Genomic DNA, 14,300 nt, shown 5'->3' on the forward strand with positions numbered 1-14,300 from the left:
AATATTTTTAGTGCAAAGAAAGTAACAAAAAGAGACAAAGGACATACTGTAAGAGTCTGTGTGCTACTCTTAATTTTCCTGAGAGTAACCAGCTTTGTATGCACAAATAAAGATTAATAATACTGGCTGCGAGTAAAGGAGGAGACCAAACTGCAGTAGCTTCCTGTGGTCAAAGTGTAAAATCAACAAAGCACTATAGAAACTTATTAAATAGAATACATTGAAATAACATGGCACATGGTAGTTGTAATATTGTTAACTTGTTTAGCCATTAGTTAAGTAACCCTTATATATTAATTCCAAGCAAACTCAAATTTCTTTTTCCCTATTTTGTCATTCAGTGATTCTGGGAACAGGATTATACAGTGCATTGACATTTAGTTTGGGCTGCACCCAGGAAACATTTGTTGTTCACACATGATAGTGACACAGGAAATAGGCTTACAATATAACAGAAATGCAAAGACACAAGTAAGCAGTGCTCCTTTGACAGTCACTCTGGGTGTAGTTTTGGACAATTTAATGCAAAAGAGCCTGTCCACTGAAAGGTCAGCATTATTTAAAAGAAAAAAATGGAGATGATTGAGGACATTTATGCAAATGTAGAAGTTACTGCAGACAACGGAGCTGATTCCAATGACAGTGAGAAATCATATAAAGATATTTATGCGAATGAGGACAATATGGAGACCCAGAGGACAAAAAGCTTTGAACAAACCGAAAGCTCAGGTAAAACACACACACATTTATAAATTCATGTTTATAAAACAGTTCATTTCAAACAAAACAAGCTGTTTTTAAAGCTTTTGTAATAACCTGTAATAATGTAGTAATGTCACAATACAATTTTATATGAATGTGCCGGGCATCAATAATTTAACCTCTTATTTAATTATTTATAAAATTTAATAATAATAAAAAAACACAAAGTGATTTGTGATAGAAGAGTATCTGCAAGAATAAAAAGGGAAAGTTTATAGGACTGTGGTGAGACCTGAGATGTTGTATGGTTTAGAGACAGTGGCATTGAGTAAAAGACAGGAGGTGGAGCTGGAGGTAGCAGAGCTGAAGATGTTGAGGTTTTCGTTGGGAGTGACGAGGATGGACAGGATTAGAAATAAGTTTATTAGAGGGACAGCACATATTGGAAGTTTTGGTGACAAGGTGAGGGAGGCGAGATTGAGATGGTTTGGACATGTGCAGAGAAGGGACATGAATTATATTGGTAGAAGAATGCTGAGGATGGAGCCACCAGGAAGGAGGAAAAGAGAAAGGCCAAGGAGGAGGTTCATGGATGTCGTGAGGGAAGACATGCAGGTAGTTGGTGTGAAAGAGGCAGATGTAAAGGACAGGGTGGTATGGAGACGGATGATCCGCTGTGGCGACCCCTAATGGGAGCAGCCGAAAGAAGAAGAAGAAGAAAAAACACATAAAAAAAAAAACATTTATATTTATATTATTAGGGGGTCAAGCACAAAGAGTGGGTTATTTTACCTTTCCTCATTGCCAGGAGCCCTAGTACAAAATCACATGCATGCACGCTATTTTTATTCTACATTTTTGTCATCTTCTTTTGGATCAGGTGTTTATGGATTTCCTGGGTCTGCACAAGTCAGTGTACCCTATGCTATTAATTTCTACCTAATCAGGCTTTTAGAAAAATTGGTCTTTGGTTGTTTATAACGGGAAAAGCCACTGCAAAGCCACCAAACATGAAGTAAGGCTCTATCTCAGTGCACCTTATATGCTTTTTCAGAACCATGACCTGAGGTGTAGGTTACAAATGTTGACATGGAAAAAGCAGTACATATCATCACAGAACTTCACGAAAATCATGCTTTGATGGAACCAAAGTAGTTCTGTGATTGCTCTATTCTGTGGTCAAAGATAAAACATTTATTTACTTATTCATACATATGTTACTCAGTAAAAGTAATTGTGGTAAATTTACAGCACTTTTTATATAGTTCCCAATGATTATTCTGAAGTGATCAACCAAAGTTGGCATATACAGCTATGGACCTTTGTTTGTAAAAAAAAAAAAAAAAAACCAGCAGTTTCAAAAACATTTTTAATTGTCATTTATGCTTTTGTTCCTGAAAATGTGCTTCCTTTCCATGTACCCTATTTCTTGATACGTTTCTAAGTACTCAAGTATGACTCAAGTGTAATACTTCATAATAATACTTAAATATAAAATTTTGAATTTCTCACATATTTTCCAACCTTGGTGAGGCAGAAACAATGTCTACTGTCCTACTGTGCCACCCTAAAAAATTTAAGTTGATTTGGAACCCAAAAATTACCAAGTCAGCTTTGATTTTTACCATAATTTCACTATTTTTATTAAAGTTTCATGAATTTTCTAAAGATTTCACTAAAAATGTGGTGGTGTTGTGTGTATAAAACTTTGTGTGGGTGTGCTTATTGATTGAAGATTTCTAGGTATTAGATTTGTATTTGTTCTTTCATTAGGACTCAACACCGCAGGGGGCAGATTCTACAGAGTGACTGCAGTGTGTGTGTTGCTGCTTTGTGCTCTCCTGCTAACTGGCGTTACAGTGCTGTGGATCAAATTCAGCAACCTCTCTGTAGAAAAAGACCAGTTAAAGACCAGTTACAACAATCTGATTTTAGACAGAGACCAGTTACAGACCAGTTACAACAACCTGACTTTAGACAGAGACCAGTTACAGATCAGATACAACAGCCTGTCTGTAGAGAGAGACCAGTTACAGACCAAATACAACAACCTGTCTGTAGAGAGAGATCAGTTACAGACCAGATACAACACCGTGACTGGAGAGCGAGACAAGTGTCAGTATAGTAGCATGCAGGCTAAGGGTGAGTAAATACTTAAAATTGATTAAATGTATAACACAAAGCTCATGTATGTACATTAAACACCTAGAACTTAATTGTGCTACTGTGTAATCAGAGCTTGTTAAAGAAGGATGGAGAGTCTTTGGCACAAGTGTTTACCACATCTCTACTGAAAAGAAGAGCTGGGCTGAGAGCAGACAGTACTGCAGAGACAAAGGAACAGACCTAGTGACTATTAAAAGCGAGGAGGAACAGTGTGTGTGTGTGTGTGTGTGTGTGTGTGTGTGTGTGTGTGTGTGTGTGTGTGTGTGTGTGTGTGTGTGTGTGTGTGTGTGTGTGTGTGTGAGCTAGAGCAAAGTCTAAATCAGTGCAATTTTTCATATTGGTCTCTATCACAGGAGTTTATTATTCAACAAATGGGCATTGATAATCAGGCATGGATTGGTCTCAGTGACAGAGAGACAGAGGGAAAGTGGAAATGGGTGGATGGAACAGAGCTGACCAGTGGCACAGGGTAAAAGATTTTTTATTTATCTTTATATCTTAGTGTATTTATCAAACTGTTCAACCAAGAGTAAAATTCCAACTTTCCTTTTCGCTGCATTAAAAGGATGAAATCACCCTATCATCATCTCCTGTTATATTTTTATTTGTCAGTTATAGAGAGTATTATGATTGGTATAAATCTCAGTGAACACAGACTAAAAAGGTTGACAAAAAAGTATAAAACTTAACATAAGTAAACACTGATTCTGATTCTCTGGCTTTCAGGTTCTGGTATAATGGGGAACCAAATGATTCAGGTAATAATGAGGACTGTGCTGAGATGTGGAAGTTTCCAGATAAGATGGCCTGGAATGACAGACCGTGTTTTGTGCAATCAAAGTGGATCTGTAAGAAACAATTATTATAAAAATGGTAATTTTAGGACAGACACTAAATAAATTATTATTACATGCCTTCCAACCTATCAAATGTATGTAATAATCAGTAAGAGCTATTTATCTTGTAACACTTTTACTAACCTGCTCACAACCTACCACGTTACTTCACCCATTTCACTTACATACAGTACTTTTTCATATTTTTATGAGATATGACTAGGTGACTGATTTAACTGATATATATATATATATTTAAAACAACAAATTCAATAACAGTTTAAATTCCAAGTCAAAAGAAACAAAGTAAGTATAGAATCCAGGGATGTGTTGTCATGCATACTACAGTGGAAAAGCTTTTTATAGAATATGTTCACCTAATCCATCTTATAATTTTAATTATTTATAATTTCTTTAATTTAGTTATTGTACATTGTGCTTGTCTGTTTTGAGTGACATGTCTGATCACTTTGACTGGTCAATGTAGTGTCACTCTCTCAAGACTTGTGTTGCAAATATTTTTTTCTTTCCTTGTGTTTTCCACTTGGATGCCTCCATTGTCTCCCCATCTGATGCCTCCATTGTGTCCCCATATATCTCATTGTTCCACCTGTGCTCCATTAACCTGTGTTTATTTAAATAAAAAAAAATTTCTCAAATGCTTGCTTGATCATAAAAGCTTTTTCAGAATTTTTCCAAATAAGTCCTTGTTTTTGCTTGTTATTTTTGTTTTGTTCTGCGTTTTCTAGGGAAAATGTGCTTTTTGCCACATATTAAGAATAAGACTTTAAGATTTTTCCTGAGGTCCTGAAGAGATTCTATTTTTTCCTTTTTAAAGTTGTGGGATTTTTTTGCTCTGCTTTTGTGTTGGATATTTATTTTGGTTCACCCACCTCCCTGTAGCAGATTGCTAGAGCACCTTACTCTCATGCAGCCAACTCCAGGCCTGACCCTGACAGCTTGATATGCCCAATGAAAGTTTTATTCAAAAATTATGCTGCTTTTGTCACAATCCAGTTATCTCACAAGCAGACTGAATGTCAAATGGAAGTCTCAAAGTGATGCTGGTCAAACAGACACAAAAGGCACATTTCTTCCTAGTATCTGTTGTTCACATATTTTGCTGACTAGATAAGGAAATTAAAAAACCCAGCCATTATGGGTGCACAAGCCAGTGCACTCTTAGTGCCGGTCCCAAGCCCGGGTAAATGGGAAGGGTTGCGTTAGGAAGGGCATCCAGCGTAAAATCGGTCGAGGCCCGGGTTAACAACAACCGCCACAGGTATCGTTAGCCGACAGGGTACCGTTGGAAATTGGGCTACTGTTGGCCAAAGGAGGAGAAGGAGAGGAGGAAGACATCTTCAGAGACGGCAGGGAAAGGAGAAGTGTAGGAGAGTGGAGGTTTGGTTGGTACTTTAAATGTTGGTACTATGACTGGTAAAAGTAGAGAGGTAGCTGATATGATGGAGAGGAGGAAAGGTAAATATGTTGTGTGTTCAGGAGACCAAGTGGAAAGGGAGTAAGGCCGGGAACATTGGAGGTGGGTTCAAACTGTTCTATCATGGTGTGGATGGAAAGAGAAATGGTGTAGGGGTGATCCTGAAGGAAGAGTACAGTAAAAGTGTAGTGGAGGTGAAGAGAGTTTCTGATAGGGTGACGGTGGAAGTTGAAGGGATGATGATAAATGTCATCAGTGCCTATGCTCCACAAGTTGGCTGTGAGATGGAGGAGAAGGAAAGATTCTGGAGTGAATTAGATGAAGTGGTAGATGGTGTACCTAGGAAAGAATGATTGGTGATTGGGGCAGACTTTAATGGGCATGTAGGTGAAGGGAACAGAGGTGATGAGGAGGTGATGGGTAGGTATGGTTTTAAGGAGAGGAATGTGGAAGGGCAGATGGTGGTAGATTTTGCTAAAAGGATGGAAATGGCAGTGGTGAACACGTATTTTAGTAATAAGGAATGTTTATAAGCATGAGCCCCGTCAGACTGGTCGTGTGGGGGGGGGATTATCATTATCATTATCAGGATTATCATTTGTCGATTTACTAAACTCTTTTGGAGTTAAACAAAACGTCACCAGACCAACCCACCATTTTAACCACACACTAGACTTAATAATATCCTACGGAGCAGACGTCACTGATATAGATATTTTACCCCAGAGTGATGACATCACAGACCATTATCTCCTACTGTACACACTACCGGTAGAGCAGATTAACCGTGTTTCACCACGGTATCGACTTGGTAGGACTATTATTCCAACCACTAAGGACAGATTCATAAATAACCTGCCTGTTATCTCAGTTTCACATTAAACCCATAACTGCTGATCATCTTGATGAGATGGCGAACAACATAGACCTTATCCTCACTAGCACTTTAGACACTGTTGCCCCCATCCGGTTAAAAAAGGTTCGAGAACAAGCACCTGCACCTTGGTATAATAGTCATACGCATGCCCTAAAGAGAACAACACGTAATCTGGAGAGAAAATGGAGGAAAACTAAATTGGAGGTATTTAGAATTGCGTATAAAGACAGTATGCTTAGCTACAGACAGGCGCTAAAAGCTGCTAGAGCTAAACACCTGAGCAAACTCATAGAAAATAACAAAAACAATCCCAGGTTCCTTTTCAGTACAGTCGCTAAATTAACAACAAATCAGGGATCTGAAAAATGTGTTCCATCACAGTTTAGTAGTGAAGACTTTATGAATTTCTTCACTGAAAAAATAGATAACATTAGAAAAACAATTGTGGCAGTTCAACCTCTGACAGCATCTCCTGACACAATCGTACTTACAACCCCACAACTACACTGTTTTACATGTATAGGACAGGAAGAGCTGTATGATGCTATTATGAAAGCTAAATCAACAACATGTCAGTTAGATCCAATTCCCACTAAACTACTGAAGGAAGTGTTATATACAGCTGGTGAGCCTCTTCTCAATATTATTAACTACTCACTATCGTTAGGTCATGTCCCTAAATCTCTCAAGTTAGCAGTTATTAAGCCCCTCATTAAAAAACCTAATCTGGATCCAAACACGCTATCGAATTACAGACCAATTTCAAATCTCCCATTTATGTCTAAGATTTTAGAAAAGATTGTCGCTGCCCAGTTATGTAACCACTTGCAGGAGAACAATATCTTTGAAGAGTTTCAGTCAGGTTTTAGGCCCCATCATAGCACAGAAACTGCTCTAGTTAAAATCACTAACGACCTGTTTTTAGCTTCAGACCAAGGCTACATCTCCCTATTAGTTTTACTAGATCTTAGTGCTGCGTTCGACACTATAGATCATGATCTTCTCCTCGATCGCTTACAGAATTACATCGGTATTCAGGGACAGGCATTAAGCTGGTTTAAATCCTACCTGTCCAATCGTTACCATTTCGTAGATTTAAATGGAGAGCTATCCAGGATAATGCTAGTAAATTATGGCGTGCCACAAGGGTCAGTTCTAGGACCCCTGCTTTTTACAATATACATGCTTCCATTAGGAAATATTATTAGAAGGCATGGAATTAGCTTCCATTGTTATGCTGATGATACCCAGCTATATATTTCATCCAAACCAGGCGATACAGCTCAATTAGCTCGCATAACTGAGTGTGTTGAAGAAATAAGAGATTGGATGACCCATAACTTTCTGCTATTAAATTCTGATAAAACGGAGATTTTGCTCATCGGCCCAAAAATTAGTACACAGAAGCTCCAGCATCTCAGCCTGCATTTAGACGGTTGTTCTGTAACTACTAGTTCAACGGTTAAAGACCTGGGAGTTATTTTAGACAGCAACTTATCTTTTAAAAATCACATCAATCAAGTTACAAAAACAGCCTTCTTTCACCTTAGAAATATTTCTAAGCTAAGAAATATGTTATCTATATCTGATGCAGAGAAGCTCGTCCATGCGTTTATGACCTCTAGAATAGACTACTGTAATGCATTACTATGTGGATGTCCTGCATCATTAATAAACAAGCTTCAGTTAGTTCAGAATGCCGCAGCAAGAGTTCTTACTAGGTCAAGAAAATACGATCATATAACCCCAATCTTATCGTCCCTACATTGGCTTCCTATTAAGTTTCGAATAGACTACAAACTACTGCTACTCACTTATAAAGCACTAAATGGTTTGGCTCCCATGTATCTATCCAGTCTTTTAACACGCTACAATCCGTCACGCTCCCTGAGATCTCAAAACTCTGGGCTTCTAGTAGTTCCTAGAATAGCAAAGTCCACTAAAGGCGGTGGAGCATTTTCACATTTAGCTCCTAAACTCTGGAATAGTCTTCCTGACAGTGTTCGGGGTTCAGATACACTCTCCCAGTTTAAGTGTAGATTAAAAACATATCTTTTTAGCAAAGCCTACACATAACACACATCACACACATCACATCACAACCTTGTGCTCCAGAATATATGATTACATGCACATTATCAACTTGTGCTGTTAATATCATGAACAGCAGCTACGCTAATTCCTCTCCACTGCTTCTCTTTCTCTCCCCATCCCGAGGCATCCTGAGGTTTGGCCAGCTCCAGTCACGTCCCACCTCGTGAAGATTATGGACCTATGGATGATCATGGAGAAGTAGATGCCGAGTGTTTAAAGGCCCTGGCATGGAGAAGCTGATGCTGGATCTATGATGATCACAAATTGTTCTGTATTGTTCAAAGATTTATGACCAAACTCTTGATGTCACCCATATGAGGATGGGTTCCCCTTTGAGTCTGGTTCCTCTCAAGGTTTCTTCCTCATATCATCTAAGGGAGTTTTTCCTTGCCACTGTCGCCACGGCTTGCTCATGTCAAGTCAAGTCAAGTCAAGTTTATTTGTATAGCGCTTTTCACAACAGACATTGTCTCAAAGCAGCTTTACAGAAAACAACAGTGAAGGTGAATGGTGTGCGTTTGTCCCTGATGAGCAAGCCGTCATTGGGTGACGTATAAGAGTGGGGGAAGGTGCACACAGGTGGACTATGTTCTATGAAGGAGATGCAACCTGAAGGAGATTGGAGAATCTGAGGTTTTGGCGGGGGACAGTGTAGCTAGTCAGCATCGGATGGTGGTCTGTAGGATGGTTTTGGAGGTGAAGAAGAAGTGGAGGAGAGTGAGGACTGAGAGAAGAATAAGATGGTGGAAACTGAAGGAGGAAGATTGTAGTGTGAGGTTCAGGGAAGAGGTCAGACAGGGGCTCGGTGGTGGTGAAGAGGTGTTGGGTGATTGGGAAACTACTGCAGGAGGGATGAGGGAGGCAGCTAGAAAAGTACTTGGTGTGACATCTGGAAATAGAAAGCAAGACAAGGAGATGTGGTGGTGGAATGAGGAAGTGCAGGAGAGCATAAGGAGAAAGAGGTTGGCAAAACAGAAGTGGGATAGACAGAGTGATGAAAAAAGTAGGCAGGAATACAAGGAGATGCGGCAGCAGGTAAAGAGGGATGTGGCGAAAGCCAAGGAAAAGGCATATGACTAGCTGTTTGAGAGTTTGGACACTAAGGAAGGAGAAAAGGATTTATACCGATTGGCCAGGCAGAGGGACCAAGCTGGGAAGGATGTGCTGCAAGTTAGAGGAAAGTGTGTTGAGAAGGTGGAGGGAGTATTTTGAGCAGCTGATGAATGAGGAAAATCAGAGAGAGAGAAGGTTGGATGATGTGGAGTTGGTGAAGCAGGATGTAGATAGGATAAGTAAGGAGGAAGTGAGAGCAGCGATTAAGAGGATGAAGATTGGAAAGTCAGTTGGACCAGATGACATACCGGTAGAAGCGTGGAGATGTTTAGGAGAGATGGCAGTGGAGTTTTTAGCCAGATTGTTTAACAAGATTCTGGAAGGTGGGAGGATGCCTGAGGAATGGAGAAGGAGTGTGCTGGTACCGATCTTTAAGCATAAGGGAGATGTGCAGGCCTGCAGTAGCTACAGGGGAATTAAGTTGATCAGTCACACTATGAAGTTATGGGAAAGAGTATTGGAAGCCAGGCTGAGAGAAGAGGTGACCATCTGTGAGCAACAGTATAGTTTCATGCCGAGGAAGAGCACCACAGATGCCTTATTTGCAATGAGGATGTTGATAGAGAAGTATAGAGAAGGACAGAAGGAATTGCATTGTGTATTTGTGGATTTAGAGAAAGCATACGACAAAGTGCCAAGAGAGGAGTTGTGGTATTGTATGAGGAAGTCTGGTGTGTCAGAGAAGTATGTGAGGGTGGTGCAGGACATGTATGAGGACAGTGTGACAGCAGTGAAGTGTGCAGTAGGAACGACAGACTGGTTCAGGGTGAAGGTTGGACTGCATCAAGGATCGGCCCTGAGCCCTTTTCTGTTTGCAGTGGTGATGGACAGGTTGACGGATGAGGTGGTCCAGACAGGAGTCTCCCTGGACTATGATGTTTGTGGATGATATTGTGATTTGTGGTGAGAGTAGGGAACAGGTCGAGTAGAGCCTGGAGAGGTGGAGATATGCGCTGGAGAGAAGGGGAATGAAAGTCAGTAGAAGTAAGACAGAGTACATGTGTGTGAATGAGAGGGAGGGCAGTGGAGTGGTGGGGTTGCAGGGAGAAGAGGTGGAGAAGGTGGAGGAGTTCAGGTACCTGGGGTCAACAGTGCAAAGTAATGGAGAGTGTGTTAGAGAAGTAAAGAAAAGAGTGCAGGCAGGGTGGAGTGGGTGGAGAAGAGTGACAGGAGTAATTTGTGATAGAAGAGTATCTGTGAGAGTGAAAGGGAAAGTTTATAGGACTGTGGTGAGATTCAGCAAATTCAAAATTCAGCAACCTGAACACAGAAAAAGACCAGTTACAGACTAGTTACAACAACCTGACTGTACAGAGAAACCAGGGTTTTTTTTGTTTCTGGGCTATTAAAGATGATGAGGACTGTGTTGAAAATTTTGATTTTCCAAATAAGATGGCCTGAAATGACAGACCATGCTCTCATCAATTAAAATGGATCTGTAGAAAAATGTGCTCCAGAAATGGCAATTTTAGAATCTACTGCAAATTTATTATTATTATTAAATGCAAACGTATCAAACGTATGTAATGTGCAGTTCAACCAATTGTATCCATCATTTGAGAATAGTTAACTCTGTGTCCCCCTCATTAACCTGCCCACTACAAACTTCCACATGTTAATTTACTTATTTAATTTTTCATATAACTCATTAATTTCAGGTAAAAAAAAAAGTGTTTAGATTATAAAGGCCAGGGTCTTTTATACCTTACACACATTTGGGTTTATAAAATTGGCAGATTATGCCTTCTATTACATTTTACACAGCATATAAACTTTTGTGAATTGAGGCTATAAGTATCAAACTTTTGTTCTCTTAAAAGCTTCTCTCTCTCTCACTCTCTCTCACTCTCTCTCACTCTCTCTCTCTCTCTCTCTCTCTCTCTCTCACTCTCTCTCTCTCTCTTTCTGTCTATCTTGAAAATAATAAGTCAAAAACAATATAATGGTAAAACAAATCCTTAATGACAAAGTGAATATTAAATAAATGTCTTAACTCCCTTTGCGTTTATGTCAGTTAGTGCCAGCTTAAGAATGGCCTTAGCCAGAGAGTTGGCCAACAACCTGCTGGTCACTCTGACTGAGTTCTAGAGATCCTGTGTGGAGACGGGACAGAGTTCCAGAGGGACAACTATCACTGTAGCCCTTCACCAGTCTGGGCTTCATGTGAGAGTGGCTAGACAGAATACTCTCCTTAGTGGTAAACACATGAAGGCCTGCTTGAAGTTTGCACAGAAGCACCTAGAGCACTCACAGACTTTGTGGAACAAGATTTTCTGGTCTGATGAAACTAATATTGAAATGTTTGCCCTCAATTTTCAACGTATTGTCTGAAAGAAACCAGGCACCTCATCACCTCCCAAAACCATCCCAGCAGTGAAGCATAATGTTGGCAGCATCATGCTGTAGGGGTGTTTTTCAGCAGTAGGGACTGGGAGACTTGTCAGAGTTGAGGGAAAGCTAAATGGAGCAAAGTACAGAGATAGCCTCAATAAAAATCTGTTCCACAGTACTCAGGACCTCAGTCTGGGCCGAATGTTCATTTTCCTACATGACAACAACCCTAACCTAAAGTGAATGTCCTAGAGTGGCCTGTCCAGAACTTTGACTTGAACCCTATGAACATCTCTAGAGGGACCTGAAAGTGGGTGTCCACTGATGCTCCACCTCCAACCTAACCCAGCTTGAGTGGATTCTCATAGAAGAATGCTAGAAAATCCCTCAAACCAGGTATGCAAAGCGTGTTTCACCATTCCATACTAAATACTAACTTAAAGATTCTGAATTCTCATGTGCATGTGATATTTCTGTGGGTTTTTTTTTTTATTAATTTACAGACATTTCTAGAATTCTGTTTTCACTTGGAGTATAGAGTATTGAATATAGAATAATGAGAATTAAATACAATTATTTTTACATTTTTGCTGAAGATTTTTATTGGGAGAGACGATGGACGATGGAAAGGATGAGAAACGGGTTTATAAGAAGGACCGCACATGTCGGACATTTTGAAGAAAAGGTGAGAGAGGTGCGATTTAGATGGTTTGGACATGTGCAGAGGAGGGGTATATCGGGTATATCGGTAGGAGAATGCTGAGGATGGAGCTGCCAGGAAGGAGGAAAACAGGAAGGCCAAGGAGGGGATTTATAAATGTGGTGAGGGAAGACATGCAGGTAGTTGGTTTGAAGAGACAGATGTAGAACACATGGAGGTATGGAGACGGATGATCCGCAGTGGCGACCCCTAACAGAAGCACCCAAAAGAAGAAGACTTTGATCACGTCTTCCACCTATTCTGCTAGTTGAAATGAACTTGACCTGTAACTTGACCTCCTATGTCCCTCTTAGTACATTTGCCATGTCCCACCTGTCTCTGTTCGCCTTACAACATAATCAAAATCCATGAATCGCTGCTTGACCATGCCACTTGTTGAGGGTAGCAAACGAGCACTTTATCTTCCAGTGCTGTCACATAGATGAGCACTTCTATTAAACAAATTTTCAGCCTCTCCTATCAGGGGTCGCCACAGCGGATTGTCCGCATGTTTGATTTGGCACATGTTTTTATGCTGGATGCCCTTCCTAAAGAAACCCTCCCTATTTATCTGGGCTTGGGACCGGCATTAAGAGTGGCTGGGGTTGGTTCCCTGACCGGGGATCGAACTCGGGCCACAGCGGTGAGGGGGGACCTAGCCTTTTCCAAATATCTTGTGCTTTAATTGTCCTAAAATCTTGTTCTCAGGCCAAGGATATTTTAAATATGGTTTTTATCCCCATATAATATCCCCCTCCTTTCATGAGTCTTGTTTCATGTTTGTTTGATTTGATTTATGCTCCACATAACGGATTTTAACTGTTTTATGTTGTATGCTACTTGCCTGACCGTCAGATTTGATTCATGCTTTGGATTTATAAGCACAGTTATATGCACAGTTGTTTAAACACCAAATTGTGTGTCTGCCTTAGATGAAGTAGATTAAAACAAGTACAGTAGTAAAGTAAACTAAGAGCGAATTAAAGTAAAGATCCCCATATACTGTATATATTTTTTGCTTATACACTCACATAAGTGTATCTTACCTAAGCTTCTGTCCCTCTGGGTCTCCAAACTGACTTTTACATCTTCGTCTGATTTTTCACTATCACTGGATCCAGTTTTAATCACTGCTGTAAATTCTTTATTTGCATAAATGTAATTTATCTCCAGTCTTTTCTTACAGTAACCCTGATATTTTAGTGCTGTATTCATCAGTCATTAGATTGATCACCATTGTATTATATTGTCTAAAACTGCGCTGTCTTGAAGAAACACTGCCTGAGTGCCGATTTCTGTTGCTGGTATGCTGAAAATATTTTTCTTATTCATATTAAACGTGCAATGCGCAACAAGTGTGATCAGCGTGTAACTTGTTTTAGTTGTGAAACTTACACTTAAGCAGGAAGTCCTAAATACAGCAGTCGCCCAAGTCACTACACAGTCATGTGACCACCAGACTCTTGCCTGAAATGTTTCATGAACATTTTACTAGTTTAAAGTTAAAGGTAGTTGATTTTAGAAGTTTTTTCACTGCATTGATTAATAAGTCCTGAAATAAAGCACCTCCACCCCTGCCTGCTGTATCAGGAGCAGCCGCATTTCTAATCATTACAATTAAAAAAAGTAGTCAGCTGTTATTTATTGTTACTGTTTTCAGCAAATTAATAATAATTTTGGCTAGATTCAATCAGGAACATTTCAAATCAAATCATACTCTTACAGTATGTTGCAGACTGTTTAGTCTCCATCAGACAAAATCATTGATAAATACAATTTTTTTAAGCACTGCTGAATGCTTCAATATGTTTGGTCAGAAGGCAGTGAAAATTTTTTCAGTACCTGCAGATTTGACATTAGTTCCTGCAGCGAGGCCAGCTCAGTCTTGCAGCATTTCTTGATATAGTTCCCTCTTTTATTTGGGTCACTGAGGACGATTTTCTATGTAATGTATTTCAATAGGAAGTATTTTTGGTACCTCCGCCAAAGTTTTCTTTCTGCCACTGGATACCACAGACATTGAATTTTTTTTCTTGTTTGTTA

General features: G+C 39.8%; 1 protein-coding gene and 1 long non-coding RNA gene across 2 annotated transcripts; one reads left to right on the forward strand and one right to left on the reverse strand.

Annotated features, from left to right (window-relative positions):
• The first annotated feature begins 42 nt into the window (after positions 1-42).
• On the forward strand, positions 43-3,913 carry LOC310721352 (uncharacterized protein). The gene is made up of 5 exons (XM_083532999.1): positions 43-729; positions 2,476-2,844; positions 2,939-3,081; positions 3,225-3,337; positions 3,595-3,913. Exons 1-5 carry the CDS (start codon positions 573-575, stop codon positions 3,734-3,736), a joined length of 924 nt encoding a protein of 307 aa, XP_083389125.1. The 5' UTR covers positions 43-572; the 3' UTR covers positions 3,737-3,913.
• LOC310721403 lies at positions 980-12,720 on the reverse strand. Its single transcript, XR_014532023.1, has 3 exons — positions 12,554-12,720; positions 12,141-12,521; positions 980-1,065 (listed from the first exon to the last, which is right to left on the reverse strand). It is a non-coding gene; the product is annotated as an uncharacterized lncRNA (long non-coding RNA).
• Positions 12,721-14,300: the final 1,580 nt, after the last annotated feature.

This window comes from Silurus aristotelis, assembly GCF_946808225.1.
Source record: "Silurus aristotelis genome assembly, chromosome: 27".
Lineage (NCBI taxonomy): Eukaryota > Metazoa > Chordata > Actinopteri > Siluriformes > Siluridae > Silurus > Silurus aristotelis.

Bases quoted from the DNA above. Each gene is read 5' to 3' on its own strand.
- LOC310721352 (XM_083532999.1), top strand. From the start codon at position 573: ATGGAGATGATTGAGGACATTTATGCAAATGTAGAAGTTACTGCAGAC. The intron at 730-2,475 runs GTAAAACACACA...TTCTTTCATTAG, and splicing joins TGAACAAACCGAAAGCTCAG to GACTCAACACCGCAGGGGGC. The intron at 2,845-2,938 runs GTGAGTAAATAC...CTGTGTAATCAG, and splicing joins TAGTAGCATGCAGGCTAAGG to AGCTTGTTAAAGAAGGATGG.